The 22,271-nt window shown below is 30.6% G+C and overlaps 1 protein-coding gene across 3 annotated transcripts; it reads left to right on the top strand.

Moving 5' to 3' along the window:
* The first annotated feature begins 9,504 nt into the window (after window positions 1-9,504).
* On the top strand, window positions 9,505-16,436 carry LOC111879786 (disease resistance protein RPV1). 3 transcript variants are annotated; one of them, XR_002846239.3, is made up of 8 exons: window positions 9,507-10,153; window positions 10,545-11,667; window positions 11,778-11,843; window positions 12,597-12,821; window positions 13,652-14,344; window positions 15,210-15,795; window positions 15,865-15,967; window positions 16,044-16,436. XR_002846239.3 is itself a non-coding variant. In XM_042896191.2 (7 exons), exons 1-7 carry the CDS (start codon window positions 9,666-9,668, stop codon window positions 15,906-15,908), a joined length of 3,225 nt encoding a protein of 1,074 aa, XP_042752125.1. In that variant the 5' UTR covers window positions 9,507-9,665; the 3' UTR covers window positions 15,909-16,436. The 3 variants fall into 3 exon arrangements, 2 of the variants coding, with proteins under 2 accessions (XP_042752126.1, XP_042752125.1); XM_042896191.2 differs by having other exon boundaries at window positions 15,865-16,436; XM_042896192.2 differs by lacking the exons at window positions 15,865-15,967; window positions 16,044-16,436 and having other exon boundaries at window positions 9,505-10,153; window positions 15,205-15,483.
* The last annotated feature ends 5,835 nt before the right edge of the window (window positions 16,437-22,271 follow it).

Genomic DNA, 22,271 nt, shown 5'->3' with positions numbered 1-22,271 from the left:
TCTATTTCACCCCCTTTTGGTCTCTTTCAATCAGTATTGGGTCTGTTTCACCCCTACATCTAAGCATACAATCATATCAGCAAGAGTCACAAACATAACAATGCACATACATGCATATCAGTAAATTTCACAAAGACAACTATCATCCTACAAACATAATACAATGGGTCGGCATTGGTGCCTTTAACCTACGAGTATAGTGAAGAGACTCATCTCAATCAGTCAATGAACATATCTTAATCTCTCTCGGGCTGCTGGAGTTAAAGGCTCTCTTACTGAACATAACAAAACCAACCTTGATTTGTCGAGGCTAATAAGAAGAGAGGAGTTGGAGCACGGTAGAATGAACTTGATCATAGGGAATAGGCGATCTTCACCTGTCACCAATATTGGAGTTTATGGGCTAGTGCTTAGTAGTGGTGTTTTTTGAGATTTAATAAAATTGTTTCCACTCGTCAAAAATGACACCTAACATTATTTCATTTCATGCATCGTTCAGAAAAGGTTTTAGATATTCTTTTAATGATTTGAATGGGTCTATTTCTGCTTATAATAATGGTGTTTTTTATTTTGAAGTTTTACCTTGTGATGGTGTGTATGAAACTGTAACGTGTGTAGATAATTTAGGCAATAGTTTATTTCAAATTGATGTGTCTAATGGTATAGACAAAGCATGCTTATGGCATTGTTGTCTTGGACACATCAACAAGAAACACATCGCCCAACTCCAAAAGGATGTAGTGTTGGAATCATTTGACCTAAGGTCAGATGATGCATGTGAATCTTGTCTTTTAGGTAAGATGAAAAAATCACCTTTCACCATATCTTGTGAAAGAGGTGAAGGTTTGTTGGATCTCATACAAGCAAATATGTGTGGACCCTTTAGATCATCCACAAGGGATGCTCATCGATTCTATGTGACTTTTATTGATGATCATAGCAGATATGGTTATATCTACTTAATCAAACATAAGTTAGAAACCTTTGAAAAGTTCAAAGAGTTTAAACATGAAGTCGAAAATCAATTGGATATGAAGATAAAGATGCTCTGATCAGATAGAGGCGGAGAGTATCTTAGTATCGAGTTCCACGACTACCTCAAAAAATGTGGAATAGTTTCACAATTGACCCTTCTTAGGACACCGTTCATTCCATGATGAGTCGAGCTTCTCTTCTAATTTCACTATGGGGGTATACCTTAGAGACTGCCGACCATATTCTTTATATTTTCTAAATTAAAAAGGTTACCAAAACACCTCACAAGATGTGGATAGGGAAAGTTCCCTCGTTAGCACATATCAAGGTTTGGGGTTGTGAAGCTTTCGTGAGACAAGAGATTCACAAAAAGCTTGAACCTCAAAGTGAGAGACGTATTTTCATCGGATACCCATAGAAGTCCTTTGGATATTTGTTCTACAAGCCTAGTGAGGACGTGGTCTTTGTAGCACAAAGATGAATCTTTCACGAGAGATAGCTCATATACAAAGAAGGCAGTGGGAGCACCATTGACCTTGAATAGATTCAAGAGTTAACTAATGAAGGAATCTTTGAAGACTCTAGTTTTCAACTAGATGAAGAGATTCCAGTTGACAATTCATTACCTCTTCGTTGCTCTAATAGAGTTAGCATGCCACCTGAGTTCTATGGTTTCCATATAACTACTGATGGTGATACATTTATCAGTGATAGTTCATTGATAGACTTTAATGAACCAACTAACTACAAGGAAGCAATGGCAGGCCATGAGGCAGCCAAATGGAAAGAGGCAATGGACAAAGAGATCAAGTCCATGTATGACAACCAAGTTTGGAATTTGATGATAATTTACCAGGTCAAAAGACAGTTGGGTGCAAATGGATCTTCAAGAAGAATACTGACATGGATGGAAAGGTACACACCTTCAAGGCTCGACTAGTTGTGAAGGGTTTTACTCAAACCCCAAGGGTTGATTATGACGAAACCTTCTGACTAGTGGCCAAGATAAAATCTATTTGGATAATGCTCGCCATAGCTACATTTTATGACTATGAAATTTGGCAGATGGATGTCAAAACCGCTTTCCTTAATGGGAAGTTGGCTAAGTATGTTTACATGAATCAGCCATAGGATTTTGTAGATGAAAATTATCCAAATAGAGTATGCAATCTTAAGAAATCAATCTATGCATTGAAACAAACATCTCTTAGATGGAATCTTTGTTTCAACGAGAAATTCAACGAGTATGGTTTCTCTAGAAGTGAAGATGAGTCGTGTATATATTAAAGCTACTAGGGGTATAATAATCTTCCTAGTATTGTATGTTGATGACATACTTCTTATAGGAAATGAAATTCCAACTTTGCAAGAGGTTAAGTCTGATGGGTTTTGTACAAACAATCCTATGTGTGCATGCAACCATAGAATTGGATCTATGTTTTCAATATTAGATACACAACATTATGAACACATAAAGGAACCCTAGTATGCCCTAGTATTTTCGAAATTCATATAGTAGATTAGATTACATACCTTTTGTTGTTATATTGCAATAACAACTCAAATCATCAAACCCTAAGTCTTGAAAGCAAGTACCACAAGTGTATTACCTCTAATGGCTCACAAACACCAAAAGCAAATGGAGAGACAAGAGAGGGGGAGGAGGTATGAAATCGGCCCTAAGAACCCTTTTAGGAAGGCATGGACGAATTCTTATGGCCTTAGGGGTCTTTATATAGGTGTAGAGATTAGGGTTTCAGTCCTTATCCTTATCTAGTTACTTGCCTACCAAGTAATCATAAGATAAGCCTTGAAAACCCTTATCCTTTATCCTTTGGACGATTTCAAGGATATTTTATCCTTTGAATTCGTCCAACCCATATCAAGGATAACCATTACCCTATTTTGTAACTATCACATAATTACAATTCAGCCCCTCTAGTTTAATTAATTACATTTGATCACAAAATTAATTCTTAATTAATTATTGACCAATATTAATTAAACAAATATGATTTCTCCTTTAATATATAATTCTTATAACATATTAATAAATCATAATAACCTCTTTCTCTATTATTTCTCTAGTCAAGTTGCTTTGATGAAGGCAACCCAAAAGGACCATGCACAATCGGGTCAAGTACTTACCAAATATGGTTACGGGCTTAGACACTAATCCAATAAAGTCTTGGCTTGCCTAGGTGAGGTTGCCTATATTATGGGGATAAGAATTCTAAGGATAGGAGTAAAATACTAATTGGACTTAGTTAAAGTATATACTTGGAAAAAGTGCTAAAATGTTTTAGAATGGAAAATTCTAAGAAATGAGAACTGGCCATCCAGAGTAACACCAAACCGAGTAAGACTTAGAGTCCGAGTACTGATGCAAAGATAGCAGAAATGAGTCGGATTCCATACGCTTCTACCGTTGGATCGATCATGTATGCTATGACATGTACTCGCCCTAACAATTCCTCTGCTTTGAGCATGGTCAATTGTTATCAGAGAAATCCAGGAAAAGCTCATTGGATAGCAATTAAGAATATTCTAAAGTATCTGTGAAGGAGTAAGGATTGGGTCCTAGTACTTAGTGGCAGTGATACATTGCGAACAACTAGGTATAGTGACACCATCTTTCAAACGGATAGGGACAACTTCCTTTCTTAATCTGGTTGGGTGTTTACTTTAAATGGAGGAGCAGTTACTTGGAAAAGTTCAAAGAAAGGAACAATGGTTGATTCTACCTATGAATCAAAGTACACGGCGGCAAGTGAAGCATCAAAGGAAGCAATTTAGTTGAAGAACTTCATCAGAGATCTTGCAGTTGTTCCAACTATTAAGGAGTCAATGGAACGTTTATATGATAATGAAGGAGTGGTTGCCTTGACAAAGGAATCAAGAGATCATGGAAGATCAAGACATATCGATCGAAAGTACCATTTCATCAAACATAAAGTAGAAGACGGTCACCTCATTATGAAGAGAATATCGTCTGAAGAGAATCCTGCAGATCCACTCACAAAGGGTCTGAGTAAGGCTAAACACATTTATCATGCCAGGAGCATTGTTTTAGTAGCTAGATAGTTAGTTTGAAACTTGTAACAAAGTAAATGTAATTGACTTTTTGTGATAAAATAATAGAGAGTTATTAATGAGTTTGTTTACTACCTTTTGTCAAATGTTTATTCTTGTGTTTCATTTTGCATGTTTTACTTCCCGAATAGTGTGATTATTCAACATTCCACAATTGGTCATACTTTTGGAAGTAAGTAGTGAATTAAGACTATCATGAACTAGATTGTAGATTGTCTAAGGAGTTAGACATGGCAATAGTATTGATGCAACGTTCATGAGTACTTAAAAATGGAGATTTAAGTATTGGATTAACTCACACTCAGAGAATTACTTCATGAGATTTATCACGATTAATTTTGAGACGATAATATCTTATAATCTTAAAATGAAGATATATGACTTGCAATTTACAAATCAGTTGTGCATTGATAAAATGTAAACGCATCACTAACTTTATGTTATAAAACGTATTGTCATGCATGATATGAAGAGTAAATGGTGGAAGAATATAAGTCAAAGTTTATTCGTTCCTTTTGCCCTAATGGAAAAAACGATATCTTTGGGCCCCTCGGTGATTTGGTATTGACTTATAGTGTCAGGCCCGACCAGTACTAAATTGATGTGTTAAATTAGAAGTTATATGTCATTACAAATCAGAAATCGGGAAACAAAATTTTAGACATTGAGAATGATTTTATTCCATGTCTCCTATTTGAATGGTATCTTCCAAAATGGAGGATTATATAATCACTTATCTTAGGACACATAACTGACTGAGTCAGAGTTTAATAATAGCTTTTGGAAGCTATAATTTGTCGATTGGTTCAGAAGTTATACTGGCAATTATAGTTATAGACTTATCCAAGTGGGAGACTGTTGGATTAGGTATATAAGCTCATAACTATAATTGGTATACACCTGAATTGATAGTAACATGATTCTTTTGGGTTGCCCTCAAACCTAACAATTAGACATGATGACTTTTAGATATAGATTAACTAATTATGTGAATAATAAATTAAATGGTTTATTAATGTGTTATGAAAATAATATAATAACTAGAAATAATATTATTTAATTAATAATTAATCAAAAATTAATTGGATGAGTAAATTACACGAATGATCCCTATGGTTTGGGGTAGCTTGCATGCTTGGTCCCTAACTTATTTTTTTAACTCGAAAAAGTCAATATTGTTTGTTTTTGTTATGCGCTTGGTCCCTACTGTTTGTTTTTGTTACGCGCTTGGTCCATGCCTTACCTAAAATTAATATTATTTAAATTGGGATGAATGATGGGGTAGGTAAGGTAAGGTGAGAGGGGTGGGGTTAAGGGTGTGTTTATTCAAATAAATTAAAAATTAAGGGCAAGATAGTCTTTTAAGGTAAGACAGTGACCAAACGCGTAACAAAAACAAACGGTAGGGACCTTCCGAGTTAAAAAATAAGTTAGGGACCAAACACGTAAATTACCCTAAACCATAAGGACCATTCATGTAATTTAATCTAATTGGACTTATTCAAAGTACAAGGACTGTTTGGTTATTTTTTGATAATTGAGGAAGGAAGGCTCTAGAAACGAATGAGGTATATGAAAATCTCTAGGGCAAGCCTAAGAGATTACGTCCAAGGCCCTTTGGATAAGGGGATTGGACTGTTTGGTCACCAAGCAAGGGAATCTATGGCTTATCCCTTAAACCCTAGATTTGGCCCCAAGTATCCTCAACTATATAAGGAACTCCTAGCCCATTGATTTCGTCTATGCCTTCCCGCCACAAGCCTTGGACGAAAATCCATTGATACGTGTGGAATGTACTAGTTTTAATCCTACTAACTTAAACACAAAGACAAAAACACGAAAGCAAGTGTACTTATCTATTAAGTAAGTATGGTATCGAACACAGGGAGCGGTAAACAATTAAAATTAATAATATTTTTATCTAAATAAAACAATATTTAAAAATGGGGTTTTGTCACACCCCCGAACCAGAATGGCGGAAACATCCGAGGGCGGATGATGTCATTGAATCGTATCATAACAATTGAGTATAAATGAATCATAGCAACCCAAACATCATACATTGAGAATACAAATTTACATAGTTTTACACACTATGTTTGTTCAAAAATAAACAACAAATAACTGAAATGTAGAAATCCATGATTCTGCAACTCCTGTTCTCAAAAGATTTGGATACATGTTTACTGGTTTCCTGAGAATACAAGTGGTTTTGAAAAGTGTCAACAATTGAATTTGCGAGTTCATAAGCATTTTTGTATGAAAAGGGTTTGTAATTGTTTCGCTTAAAACGGTTTTGTATACTTTCAGAAAATCCGATATTTTCTATAAAAATAGGTTGTAAGTCTTGTATCTAAGACTAAAATGTATGTATTTCTTTTGTATCTTATCCTTGTAAAATGATAATTTATGTTTCTAAAAAATCCAATATTTTTCTTAAATATGAAATGTAGTCTTAAAACCCTAAGACCAGAAAAGTATGTAATGTTGTACTGGAGGATAGTATGTAGTTTTAATTTTTATAAAACTGATGAAATGGAAGTTACCTTGTAAATCAAATGTTTTGCTAATCCCTATGTAAGTTATTATAACCATGCAAACTTGGTCCTTAAGTTTGCTGAACGACGTTCTTCAAGCCTCGGAATCGGTAGACATTTGTCACCCTAGACATGCCGATCTAACTGTAGCGAACAACTTAGGTGTGGGGTTGTCAATCCCGTATAGATCTATACACAACTATCTCGCTCTCCCTCCAGGGGACTCTGGTTATAATGCAAGACTTAAAGTGTACACTATATAGGTACGGTGAAGATAATGTCTCACAAGCCATGCGAACTTCCTTGCGGCTGTCTTTGTAGGACGTTGGGGGTATTCTTTCACAAGATTGTCTTTGTTGGAAAGTGTCTAATTAAGTTTTAGATTTTAAAAAAACGGTTTTACACCGGATTTTTTCAGGTTCAAACTACGTTTTAAGTAAAAAAAATTATGTTATTGGGTATATTGACTTGATCAATATGATTTTGACCGATTTGGATCGAGTTTGATTAATACCTGAGTCTTTTGGCCGAGTTGGTGAAAATCACCTTGGTTAGAGGTCGAGTCCGAGTAACTTGTTGAGTATTTGGCTTAGTTGGCCAAGTTTACAAATGTGTGACTGTTACAATTTTAAGTTCCAATCTTATAAAAGATGTCTATCTTATCATTGGTCTACATAATGATAGCATAAAAGATAAACTTTTGAATTTAGTACGGAACTATATATATATATATATATATATATATATATATATATAGAGAGAGAGAGAGAGAGAGAGAGAGAGAGTTTATTTTTTTTAATAAAAGAAAAAAATGAGTTAGAGGGGTAGAATAGCCATTTCAGTTGGGGGAGAGGTTTTTGAAAGACCGCAACTAAGGACTAGCTAAATGAAATTAAAAGTTTATGAGTAAAACAAAAAAATCAGCAAACTTAAGGACCAAATTTGTAGTTTTTTTTATCTGTTTTTTAGAAGAGAAAAAGGAAACAAAATGTTTAATCAAAAGAGTAAATTACACGAATGGTACTTATGGTTTGGGGTAATTTGCATGTTTAGTCTCTAATTTATTTTTTTTAATTTAGAAAGTCGTTACTGTTTGATTTTGTTACGCGTTTGTTTTCTACTGTTTATTTTTGTTATGCGATTGGTCGATGTCTTACCTAAAAAAACTATTATTTAAATAGAAAAAAATTATGGAGTAGGTAGAATAATATGAGAAGAAGTAGGCTTTGGGGTGTGTTTATTTAAATAAAATAAAAAGTCAATGGCCAAATAGTCTTTTTAGGTAAGACATGGACCAAGAGCGTAACAAAAACAAACAGTAAGGACCTTCAAAATTAAAAAAATAAATTAAAGACTAAAGACAAAACTGTAAAATTGGTCCTTGTGGTTTGTAAAAAACTTAGGATAGGGTCCAAAAAGTTTTTGACTTGCATGGAGGGTCCAAAATCAAGAATTTTCTTTGATTTTGGTCCTTTAAAATTTGAAAAGACAATTTTACCCTTATTATTTATTTTTTACATTTTCTTTATTTGTTTTAATTGTTTTATAACTAAAAAAAAGCAAAAAAGAAAAAGAAAAATAATAGGACAGGTCCACCCCACTCACTCACACACACACACACACACACACTCTCTCTCCCCCCCCCCTCTCTCTCTCTCTCTCCATCTTCTTCCAGACAGGATCATCTCAACCAAACTCACCAAACCCACCACCACCCAATTCACAAACCAAACCCCAATCTCCTTACAAGTCAAAATCAAGCTTCCCACCAGAATCATCTTCGGAGATCATGAAACCATCACAACATTCAACCCCTGTGATCTCATTCAACTCCCCAAGAATAGACTCGGTGGTGGATCCTTAGGCACACTTTACTAAGTTATCGTCCTACTCTGGCTCCATTATCACAATCAGAAAGATCTGTAAAAACATCACCCATGACAGTAAATTCGAGCACTAGGTTAATTTTTTCGGCGGCCTTTGTGGCAACCGGTGGTTGTTGCCGCTCTGATTTGGTTTTTGGTACGGCGACGAAGCGTTTGTTATTCATGACTACTTATGTTTAGGCAGCTTGGAGGAGTTCCTACATGGTAAGCAATCCCATAATTGAAAACTAGGGTTTCTAATTTTTACCTTTAACCGATTTCAATTTCGCAAGAAGCGAAGGCGTTCAATTTATGCCGTTAAATTGAGAAATCGGATAGGAAATAACGCTCGGAGCAACGAAAGTAGTAGCATCGATTCACAGTCATGGTCTTCTCAGTGGGGTGCTAAAATCATCTAACTTTCTGATTCAAAGCGACTTCTTACCTCGTCTTTCCAGCTTTGAAACGTCTGTGGTCGGAAAGAATGTGTTACAATTTGGGGATTTCGATATTGGAGATTATCACCGGAAAGAAACCTTCGATGACTAATTTGGGGTAGTATGTAATGGGGAAAAGAAAGAGAGAAGGGCTGAAAGGTTTTCCCATTAGATGAGAAAGGAACAAGGGTGGGGAAGACGGTGGGTAGAGAGAGAGAGAGAGAGAGAGAGAGAGAGAGAGAGAGAGAGAGAGAGAGAGAGAGAGAGAGAGAGAGAGAGAGAGAGAGAGAGAGAGAGAGAAGGGGGTTGGGTGAGATTTTAGTTTTTAATTTTTATTTTTAATTATTTAATACCAAAGAAAATAGAAAAAGAAATGAAAAGGGTAAAATCGTCTTTTTAAGTGCATCAGGGACTAAAAACCTAAAAAAAAACCTTGATTTTGGATCTTCCATGCAAGTCAAAATTTTTTTAGACCCCATCTAAAATTTTTAACAAACCACAAGGACCAATTTTACATTTTTGTCAAGACTAAACACACAAATTACCTAAACCATAGGACCATTTTACTCTAATCAAAATGAAATACGTCACTCCACCCTTGTTTTGTCCGATGAGTGTTCGTTGAGGAAAGCGATTACGTAGGACAACCAAGTCTTCCATTACCACTCAAGTACTCTTCCAAGTTCCATCTGATCGAAGAAGACCATAATTTCTAACCATTTAAAAATCTCTACTTTCGGTATCTTTCTCCATTTCCCATGGCTTCTTCTGCTTCCTCCAGTACAATCGCTTCTCCGGCGACAAATAACAGCAGGTACGACGTTTTCATAAGTTTTAGAGGCGAAGATACTCGCTTCTCTTTTACCGATCATCTCTACGAGGCGTTAGTGGGAGCAGGAATTAGAACATTCAGAGACGATGATTCAATCAATAGCGCTGCAGATCTGAAACCCGAAATAGAAAGAGCAATCACAGCATCTAGGGCTTCAATAGTTGTATTGTCAAAAAATTATGCAAATTCAACCTGGTGCCTTGACGAGCTTGTGTTGATCATGGAACGAAGAAAGACCTTTTATCATATAGTTATACCTGTTTTTTACCACGTTGATCCCTCCCATGTTAGAGAACAAGAAAATAGTTTTTCCTTAAAAGTCAACACCGATGTCCAAGGGTTCCAAATTAAGGTGGAACGGTGGAAGGCAGCCCTTACGGAGGTTGCTAATTTGGAGGGCAAGGTTCTTACTGGGTATGAATTTTGACTCCATTCTTTCTTTTGTTAGGTATTGAATAGTATCTTATTTTTCCCCAATTCATGTAGAGCTAAAGTTTATCTTTATTAGGAACTTGATTCAATGAAAACTGCAACAGTCCTATCTTAGGCTTCTTAGCTATTAACTTTAGGACTTCATCAGTTCATTTAACAATAGTTTTGTCCATAAAACTTATTAACTAAGAAAGTCCTGTTTTTAAACTTGAAGCATATATTTGCATTAGAGAAACTCAAACTTTTATTTCAATTCCCAAATATGTAATATGTAATTGGTCACAATCCACATAATAAAAGTGTTTGTCTAACTTTTTCACAAGTTTAAATGCCAAATATTCTGAATGTTGATTTTCCACTTTCATTGTTTCAGGCCTGAAACAAAGTTTATAGCAGATATTGTAAGCACAATTGGCCATAAGCTACGTCTCAAATTAGTTTCTACTCCACCACATCTAACAGGAATGGACACACGAGCTGAAGCTATAAATTTTTGGGTGAAAAATAAACAAGATGCTGAAGTTCTTACAATTTGTGGCATAGCAGGAAGTGGAAAGACAACACTGGCCAAATATATATACGAATCCAACTTGTTAAAGTTTGAAAGCAGTAGTTTCCTTGAAGACATTGGAAAGATCTGTGAACAACCTTATGGTTTATGTGCACTACAAGAACAACTTCTTGCAGATATTTTGGAGGAGAAGAAAAAAGAACTCGATGTTACTTGGTATAAAAGTCAGATTGAAAACGTGTTACAAAAGAAACGCGTGCTTATTGTTCTTGATGACATTGACAAAAAGGAACAACTAGAAGCTTTACTTGGATCTGAAAAGATTAATACAGAAAGCAAGATTATCATCACAAGTAGGCTTCCAACTATACAGACATGGTTTATGTCTACATATTTAAAATGTAAAGAGCATAAACTCGAGTTATTAAACGAACATGAATCATTAGAGCTTTTAAGTTGGTATGCTTTTGGATCCAAAATCCCCATGGAAGGTTTCAAGGAGCTTGCATCAAAAGCAGCAGAATATTGTTCAGGAAATCCATTGGCTCTTAAACTACTCGGTTCTTTATTTGTTAATTCTAAAGATCCAAGAAAAAGAAACAACATAGATTTTTGGATAAGTACATTGAATTTGTTGGAAAGAGATCCTGATTACAGAATACAAGGGATACTCAGAATGAGCTATGAGTATTTGCCATTTTTGACTTACAGAGAGTTGTTTTTGCATATTGCTTGTTTCTTTATTGGTGAAGATGAAGATTATGTGGTGAAGATATTGGAGCCTGATTATTGTGCAACAGCTGGGATTGTAACTTTAATTAAAAGATGTCTTCTTACTGTTTCACCAAGTAAGAAGTTGATGATGCATGGATTGTTTATAGATATGGCTAGAAGAATGGTGCTTGATGAATCACCTTTAAATCCTGCAAAAAGGAGTAGAATTTGGTGTAATGATGACTCTTATACTTTGTTAAGACAAGGAAAGGTGAGAATAAGATGGTGTTTATGTATACATTTTATACTTACTTTTTATCTCTTTATTTTGATTTTCAACTAACATTCTTTTGTTACATTGTTTTTTCTTTCTCTTTTTAGGGTTCAGAAACTATAGAAGGTTTAGCACTTGACATGCGACTAGTGAGAGAAGAGAAGGATACCATGGTAATGCATTTGACTACGATACTACACCTTGGGTTGACTTTTAATTTTGACTTTTGACCTGTTTGACTATTTTTATTTTTAGCCAAGGTTTTAAAGTTATATAATGGGTTAATCTCATAATAGACCTTATATTTTGTGTTTTTCCAGATTAAACCTTAACTTTTTTTTTTCATAAAAAGACCTTGTAAATTTTCATTTTTTTCCAGAAAAACCCTCAACTTTGTCTTTTTTTCTGAAAAAAACCCTCAACCTTTTTAACTGTTTCCGAAAAAACCCTATACTTTTTTAGTTTTTTCTGAAAAAGCCCCTCACATGTTACAAGTTTTTTCAGAAAAAAAAAATGACTAACAGGGCTAGATCGAGAAAAATGAAAAATTGCAAGGTCTTTCTCAGGGAAAAAACAAAGTCAAGGTTTAATCCAGAAAAAAACACAAAATATAAGGTCTTCTATGAGATTAACCCAAAAGAACTTGTAAAATATGAGGGTTTTCTCGGAAACAGTTGGAAGATTGAGGGTTTTTTTCAGAAAGAAAAGACAAAGTTGAGGGTTTTTTCAGAAAAAATGAAAAAATTCAAGGTCTTTTTCAGGAAAAAATAAAGTCAAGGTTTAATCCATTAAAAAGAAACACAAAATATCAGGTCTTTTATGAGATTAACCCTTATATAACATATCTCAAAAAGTCAACCCATTTAAGGAAATTCTTCAAAACAAAACAAGGTGCTAAGTAATTCAGTTTTCAAATAAAATTTCAGCCAGAAGCATTTGAGGCAGATTCACTTGCAAAAATGGATAATCTAAAGTTGCTTCAGCTCAATTATGTGGAATTAAGTGGATCATATGATGATTTTCCAGAAGATTTAAGATGGTTATGTTGGCATGGATTTCAATTAGGAACAATTCCTTCTGATTTCTTCATGGGAAATTTGGTTGCTATAGACATGAGTTACAGCAGATTGCAGCTCTTTGAACCACCCATGGTACACATTCATTCCTACTTATACTTTTAGTAGGGGGTGTTTGGGATTTTTCTTATTTAACTAAATAAGCACTTTTTGACAAAATTTGTTTATTAGCTTTATGTGGTGGCAAAAATGAGTTTTTAAAAAAGTGTTTGGAATTGGATTATATATGTAAAATGACAAAAAAGGATATTCTTACATAATATTTTTACATAGTTCATGAAGTAGCCAAGTTTATTTAAGATGTGAATGGGAGAAATGGTAGGTTTCGAGGGTAGTATTGTCTTTTTAAAGTAATAAGTTATAAGCTTTTTCAAAAAGTCAGGAAACTCTTAACTTTTGTAAAAAGGGTCAATCTCAAAAAAGGTGTTATATGTTTTGTTTTTTCCAGATTAAACCTCAAATATATTTTTTTGCCTGAAAAAGACCTTGTACTTTTTCATTTTTTTCGATTTGGCCCTTTTAGTCATTTTTTGCCAAAAAAAATTGTAAAATGGGAGGTTTTTTTCGAGAAAAACTAAAAAAGTTGAGGGTTTTTTTCGGGAAAAAAAAATACAAAGTTGAGGGCTTTTTCGGAAAAAATGAAAGAATACAAGGTCATTTTCAGGAAAATAAATAAATTCGAGGTTTAATCCAGAAAAAAACACAAAATACAAGGTCTTTTTTGAGATCAACCTTTTAAAAATGACTTTCTGAATGAAACGAAAAGCTACTTTTAAAAGTGCTTATTTGCCAGCCACACACTTTTCTAGACTTATTTTCTTTTTGAAAAGTCAATAAGTCAACTTTTTTCCCTTTTAACTTCTTGTTTATGAAGGTGCTAAACAATATTATTACTTATGAAACAGGTAATTAAACCATTGAAGATTCTAAACTTCAAAGACTCGCATAGTCTCCTCAAAATCTGCAACATCTCCAGACTTCCTAATCTTGAGACATTGATTCTTTGGAACTGTTACAGTTTAGTTCATGTTTGTGACACCATTGAAGACTTAAAAAGTCTATCTCTTTTAAACATGACAGGATGTGAACATCTCTTAAAAGGCTCAAATCTTAAGTTTCCACATTCATTAGAGCGAATATGGCTTAAAAATTGCAACATTGACTTTGAGCTTAATGCTTACTCAATATTGAGCTTCCAAATCCACTCGATGTTGCAGTATTTGCATTTGGGGAATAATTTGTTTGAGTTTTTGCCTGATTACAATCATCTTAAGAGTTTAAGGGTTCTTGAGTTGAGTTTTTGTTCAAGACTTAAGAGAATTGAGTGTCTTCCGAATACGTTAGAAGAGTTGTTTACTACTTGTTGTGAGTTGTTGGAGAATATAAGTTTTCAATCACATCGGTTTACATTGAGGGAGTTTGATTATGAAGGTTGTATTAATTTGTTGGAAGTTGAAGGGCTTTTGAAATTGGTGCCAATTTTTAGAATTGATGAAAGGGATTTGGGACATATGAAGTGGCTCAAAGATTATCAAGATCTTGAGGTGTCCTTAATTGGTGATTATCAGCTCACATCAGGCAGAAGTCACCATATCCAGGTTCTTTTTTTTTTTCTCAAACACATGAGATACTAATTGGGTTTTGTTTGGTTGGATGGAATGGAATGACAAAGGAATGGAATGGAATAAGAAAAGTAATGGAATGAGTTATTACATTCCATGATCATGTTTGGTTTGGTGTAAATGTTATATCGAAGTACAATATATAATTTGAACTTATTCTATATATTATTTTAATTATAGTTAACAAACTTTTACCTAGAAAGAAAAAAAAATTTAACATATTTAAAACTCATGAAACCCCAATAAGTTACATTAAAATTATTCTAGAAATTAAAATTATAATTGAATCATAATAACAAGGAAATCAATAAAAATTACATAAATAAAAGGGTTTTATGTAGAAAAGTCCTGTTATTTTGGGAAATTTTTTGATAAAGTTTCTATTTTTTTTAAATCGAAAAGTCCTGATTATTTAATTTTTTGCCCAAATTAACGAAAAAGTCCTTAAATAAAAATGACAGATTATCGTGTAAACTTAAATAATTGGGATTTTTCTGTTCAAAAAAAAAAAAATAGGACTTTATGAAAAAATTTCCCAAAATAATGAGACTTTTCTGCATAAAACCCTAAATAAAATGGGTTATATTGCAAATTTTCATTAAGGGATGAAAATCAACAAAATGGAAAGAATCACATTCCTTTAGGGATGGTCGATTCCATTCCATGGGGAAAAACATTTTTATTATTGTTATGGAATTAACATTAACAAATAGAAAGAATCACATTCCTTCAGGAATTGCTCATTCCATTCCTTCGTGCAAAACAAACATGTTTTTTTCATTCCATTCCTTCCATGATTCCATCATACGAATGACTGAATCCCATACCTTGTGTAGCACAGATGTTATATGAATTCGGGATCACAAGCACATTTCTCCCAAACATAACCAATCCAAACATAACACACGACTACATCTCCCAATCCTCATCCTTATCCTTCACCATACCTCCATCTCCTAAAACTCTCAAAGGCCTCAACATAACATTCAAATACACAATCACCGAAGAAAAACACCAACACAACCAACCAATATTCGCTAAAATCACCAACACAACAAAGGGTCTCGATTTAATCTACAACCCAATGGTATTTGGTAAACCTAAATTCAATGAAGTTGCAATATGGTTAAGCTATTGGTCAATGGGAAACCTATTAGACATTGGTGATAAAGTCAACGTGTGTTTCATTGTGGAAAATGGATTGGAAGTGCACGAATGTGGTGCAAAGCTTGTGTATGCTAATGAAGATGATGACATGGAAAATAACATGGAATGGGAAGAGAGTCTTTTGGGGGATCTTTCTAGATTTAAGCTAAGCACAGACACGTATTATTTATGTCGGCGTGATTTTTTTAAGTCTATGGAGGTTGATGGGCCCACACCAAGTTGGTTTAGGGATTCGGTTGGGTATAAAATTGATTATACAGGTAATTTTTTATTTTTTTATTTTGTTAAGAGATAATTTTTGGTTTCTTAATTTGAGATTTTGGTTGTAGAGATACAAGGATGGAGAAAAACCGGTAGGTCTCAGAAGCCATAAGCATGATTTTCACGTGTGGAAACTTCAACTTCGGTAGATTTATCCATGGTCACAAATTTGTATGTTATGTGTAAATATATTGGGAATTTTTAGCTTTATTCTAGAGATGAGATTGAAGTAATTCACTTCATGCAGAATTTGTAGCCATCAAATGCTTAAGATTCAAAGAGATGGCTGTGCTGACATGGAACTGATCTATGAATCACAATATAAAGAAGGATAACTTATGGTTTGATCTTGTTACATTTCGATGCAATTTCTGATATTTATGTTAAGAGGAGTGTGATAGTATGGGTTTTGGGTGTTTAAAATAGTTGATTTTGTTTATTAGGCAACAAGTGTATTCTATCTAGGTTTGAGAGTTTAAAGAAAGATAGTATTAAGTATCTTTCAGAATGAGTAAATTACAAATTTCCCTCTTATTCATCATTTAGTCATTTAGTTTAGGGTTAAATGCAAGAAATATCAATGACTTTTCCAAAATGTACCTATCATGGCATTCTAATTTAATTTTTAGTATATTATATGTTTTTATGCCTTCAAATTATTTCGTGTTGAGGTATTGTACTTAAAAAATGTACCAATAAAAGTTGCCTCTTAAATCACTTACCCATATTATAATGGGTTGATTATCTTACATATAGTGTCCTAATAAAAAAAATGATGTAGAAGTACTTTGTAATAAGGAAAATGAAAGTATAATAGTATGATAAAAGGATGATTAAATATCATACTGATGTAGAAGTACTTTGTAATAATGAAAATGAAAGTGTAATCATTATCATTTCATTATCATTATATACTTATAAATTATTTGAAACTTCCTTTCTTTTTTTCTTTCACCACATTCATTTAAAACACCTATAACTTTTCAATTTCTTTATAATAATAATATTATAATTTGGTAAAGTGAGTTAATTAAGTATTAAACCTAAAGTGTAATCATATATAAATTAAATTTTAATATTAAAATAATATTTTACTTTTACTTATAAAATTAAGTTTTAACTTTTAACATATTATACTTAATTTATTAATTTTAATATATTGTTGGATGTAACCTCTATCATTGTAAATGTATAATTTTGGAACAATTTGTATAAGATATTTAAATTATTAATTAAAATATAACATTACAGGGTCAACTTAAATATAAATTTTAGTTTAACTTAAACAATCCAAAGAATATTTTATAAATAGTCAAAAGTGATAAATTGTAGTGTATTTCTAATAATGATTATAAGTTGGTTAAGAAGGTTAAATAAATGTCAAACCTAAAGTGTAATATAAATAGACTAAATTTCAATTTTAAAATAATATTCTTACTTTTATTTATAAAGTTATATGTTTAAATTTTAACATATTATACTTAATTTATTATATTTAAATGTTGTTGTATGTAAACTATTATCAGTTTAAAGCTACATCTTTTGAACAGTTTTGACAAAATACTTAAATTGTTAATTTAAATATAACATTACAGTGTTAACTTAAATATAAATTTCAGTTCCGCTAAAAAAACCAAAGAATGTTTTGTAAATAGTTAAAAGTGATAAATGCAAAAACTAAATTGTAATATCAATTTAACTAATATATTTCCTAAATATCTTTTTATAATCGTTAAATATTTTCAAATAAGTAGCTTAAAACAATTTACAATAACAATAGTTAAAAATAACTCTATATAAATGATTATATTGTTACCTTTAAAATCAAAATATAATGTTTGATATTTTAAATAATCTATAAATTAAAATATTAAGCAAACAATTTTTAAAAAATTACTTAACAAAAACAACAACTATAAATAACATGAAATCATATATTATATTTGATTTTATTCATGTGTAACTCATGGATAGAAATCATTCAAACGGTTGAGATTATGAAGTTATAATAGATGTATATATTATCATATAATTAAAAATAATCAATATATTATACCAATTTAGTATACGAATTATTATGTCGAATTTAACAACAACGTTATTGTTATATTTAAAAAAAAACATATATTTGTAAAGGCTTAAACTTTATAGGTGTTTCTGCGCATTACAATGTCAACTTAAATATAAATTTCAGTTCCACTTAAAAAACCAAAAAATATTTTGTAAATGGTTAAAAGTGATAAATTGTAATGATAAATACAAAAACTAAATTTTAATCTCAATTTAACTAAAATATTTCCTAAAGATATTTTTATAATCGTTAAAATTTCCAAATAAGTATTTTAAAATAACTTACAATAAAAATAGCTAAAAATAACTCTATATAAATGATTATATTGTTACCTTTAAAATCAAAAAATAATGTTTGATGTTTTAAAAAAATTATAATGATAGAAATTAAAACATTAAGCAAATAAATTTTAAAAAATTAATTAACAATACCAACAACTATAAATAACATTAAACCATATATTATATTTAATTTTATTCATGTGTGACTTGCGGGTAGAAGTCATTCAAACGATTGAGATTATGAAGTTATAATAGATACATATATTATCATATAATTCAAAATAATCAATATCTTATATCAATTTAGTATATAAATTACTATATCAAATTTAACAACAACGTTATTATTATATTTAAAAAGACATATTTGTAAAGACTTCAACTATATAGATGTTTCTGCGCAACGCGCGGGCATTCGTCTAGTATACTTATAAAGCTAGCATTTTTTCTTTCACCACATCCATTTGAAACTCTCATTCATTTTTCCTTTCACCACATTCATTTGAAACTCCCATGACTTTTCAATTTCTTTCTAATAATGATTATAAGTTAGTTAATAAGGTTAAATAAATATAACCTAAAGTGTAATCATATATAAACTAAATTTCAATATTAAAAGAATATATTTTCTTATAAAGTTATGTTTTTAACTTTTAACATATTATACTTAATTTATTATGTCTAATATGTTGTTATATGTAAACCCTTAACATTTTAAAGCTATAACTTTTGAACAATTTGTATAAAATACTATAATTGTTAATTTAAATATAATCTTACATAATCAACTTAAATATAAATTTTAGTTCAACTTAAACAACCTAAAGAATATTTTGTAAATAGTTAAAAATCATAAATTGTAGTGTGTCTCTAATCATGATTATAAGTTGGTTAATAAGGTTAAATAAGCATCAAACCTAAAGTGTAATCATAAATAAACTAAATTCAGTATTAAAATAATATTTTTACTTCTACTTATAAAGTTATGTCTTTAACTTTTAACATATTATATTTAATTTATTAGATTTAATATGTTGTTGTATGTAAATCATTATCAATTTAAAGCTACAACTTTTGAACAGTTTTGACAAAATACTTAAATTGTTAATTTAAATATAACATTACAGGGTCAACTTCAATATAAATTTCAGTTCCACTTAAAAAACTAAAAGAATATTTTGTGAATAGTTAAAAATGATCAATTGTGCTAAATGCAAAAATTAAATTGTAATATCAATTTAACTAAAATATTTCCTAAAGATATTTTTATAATCGTTAAAATTTTTTTAAATAATTAGCTTAAAATAACTTACAATAACAATAGTTAAAAATAACTCTATATATATGATTATATTGTTACCTTTAAAAAAAATTGTTTGATGTTTTAAATAATTACAGTGATAGAAATTAAAATGTTAAGCAAATAAATTTTAAAAAATTAATTAATAATAACTACAACTATAAATAACATTAAACTATATATTATATTTTATTTTATTCATGAATAACCTGCGAGTAGAGGTCTTCAAAAGATTGAGATTATGCAGTTTTAATAGATGTATATATTATCATATAATTCAAAATAGAGTAAATTACATGAATGGTCCCTATGATTTAGAGTAATTTGTGTGTTTGGTCTCTGACTTATTTTTTTCACTCGGAAGGTTCCTACTATTTGTTTTTGTTACGCACTTAGTCCTGTCTTACCTAAAAACACTATTTTTTCCTTCTTTTTCTAAATTATTTAAATAAACACACCCTAACCTCACCTATTCACCTTACCTTACCTACCCCATAATTTTTCCTTATTTAAATAATAATCTTTTTAGGTAAGCTAGAGACCAAACACGTAACAAAACAAATAGTATGGGAAAAGCGTGTAACAAAAACAAATAGTAGGGACCTTCCAAGTTAAAAAGATAAGTTAGGGACTAAGCGCGCAAATCACCCCAAACACATAGGGACCATTTGTTTAAGTTACTCTTCAAAATAATCAATATATTATCTCCTTAGTATATGAATTATTATATCAAATTTAACAATAACATTATTGTTATATTTAAAAAAAAACATGTAAAGATTTCAGTTATATAAATGCTTCTGCGCAACGCGCGGGCATTCGCCTAGTTGTATAATAAAAGGATGAGTAAATACCGTAGTAGTAATTAATGTACAAGTATTATATAATAAGAAGACAAAATTACAAAAATGGTCCCTGTGGTTTGACAAAAGTAACTAAGTCAGTCCCTGCTAATATTTTATGATACAAATGGTCCCTGTGGTTTGCAAAACTTGCATAGATCACCCTTTTTACTAACGTCGTTACTATTTTGCCGTTAGGGACTGAATCTGTAAGGGCATTTTCGTCTTTTCAAGTATAAAGGGACTGACTTTATGACATTTACTAAACCACAGGGACCATTTTTGAAATTCTTTGAAAAATAGAATTAAATTGCTAGGGAGAGGGCTCGAACTCATGACCTCTACCCCTTAAATTACCAAAGCCTTAACCAATTGAATTGAATGCTCTCTTGGTTTATTCTTTCCTAAAAGTAATTTATATATTAACAAAATTGATGAAAGATAAACAATAAATAAATTATAAAAAGCATTTTTTTACATAATTTTTTTTAATAAAACAAAATGTATTTTAGTCGTACTATAAAAAATAATTTTTTTACAAACAAATTGTATGTATTTTTATGTATTTACTTTACGTAAAGTATATATCTTTTATCTTTAAAAAATACGTTTTTGTAAAAAATGTTTTTTTATGTATTTGAATTAGTAATAATTAGAACTACTCATGACATAAAAAATGTATAAATTCTTTTGGGTCGTTAATTCTAACCGTTTTTTCGGTTATATGTATTAAATACAAATTAACAACGATTTTGTTATGTATCTAAACAATTTATACGGTTTTTTTTTTATGTTAAAAGTAGTGTTAATAATTGTTATTTCAAAAAGATATATCACTGTGTCTTTCCATATTCATTTTAACCATACGATTTAGAACTTTTGATTAAGATGAAATATGTATTTTAAATAAGATATGTAACCAATATGTTTTTTTTTATGTTTTTTTAAATACATATAAAAAACCATACGTATCTTAAATAAGATATATACATATTCAGTTATATGTGTTTTAACTAAATATGTTTGTTATGTATCTAAACAATTTATACAGTTTTTTATGTTTTTTAAATACGATTTAGAACCATACATATTTTAAATAAGATATATACGTATTCGGTTAAACGTATCTAAACAATTTATACGGTTTTTTATGTTTTTAAATACGATTTAGAACCATACATATTTTAAATAATATATATATGTATTCGATTATATGTATCTAAACAATTTATACGGTTTTTTTATGTTATTTTAAATACGATTTAGAACAATACATATTTTAGATAAGATATATACGTATTCGGTTATATGTATCTAAACAATTTATACGGTTTTTTTTTATGTTTTTTAAAATATGTATTTCATCTTAATTGCAAGTTTTAAATCATATGGTTAAAATGAAGATGGAAAGACATAGTAATATATCTTTTTGAAATAACAATTATTAACACTACTCTTGACATAAAAAAAAAACCGTATAAATTGTTTAGATACATAACAAAATCGTTGTTAATTTATTTTTAATACATATAACCGAAAAAACGGTTAGAACTAGCGACCCAAAAGAATTTATATATTTTTTATGTCATGAGTAGTGTTAATTATTACTATTTCAAAGATATAAAAAAATATTTTTTACAAAAACGTATTATTTATACGAAAACGTATTTTTTAAAGAAAAAAAAAATGTATATTTTACGTAAAATAAATACATAAAAATACATACAATTTGTTTGTAAAAACTATTTTTTTATAGTACGACTAAAATACATTTTGTTTTATTTAAAAAAAAATTATGTAAAAAAATGTTTTTTTTTATAATTTTTTTTTTTTTATGTTTTAACAATTTTGTTAATATATAAATTAGTTTTAGGAAAGAATAAACCAAGAGAGCATTCAACTCAATTGGTTAAAGCTTTGATAATTTTAGGGGTGGAGGTCATGAGTTCAAGTCCTCTCACTAGCAATTTAATTCTTTTTT

Source organism: Lactuca sativa, chromosome 7, assembly GCF_002870075.4.
Source record: "Lactuca sativa cultivar Salinas chromosome 7, Lsat_Salinas_v11, whole genome shotgun sequence".
In the NCBI taxonomy this organism is placed as follows: domain Eukaryota; kingdom Viridiplantae; phylum Streptophyta; class Magnoliopsida; order Asterales; family Asteraceae; genus Lactuca; species Lactuca sativa.
The sequence above is the reverse complement of the archived record's forward strand: the minus strand, read 5'-3'. Positions and strand labels throughout refer to the sequence as shown.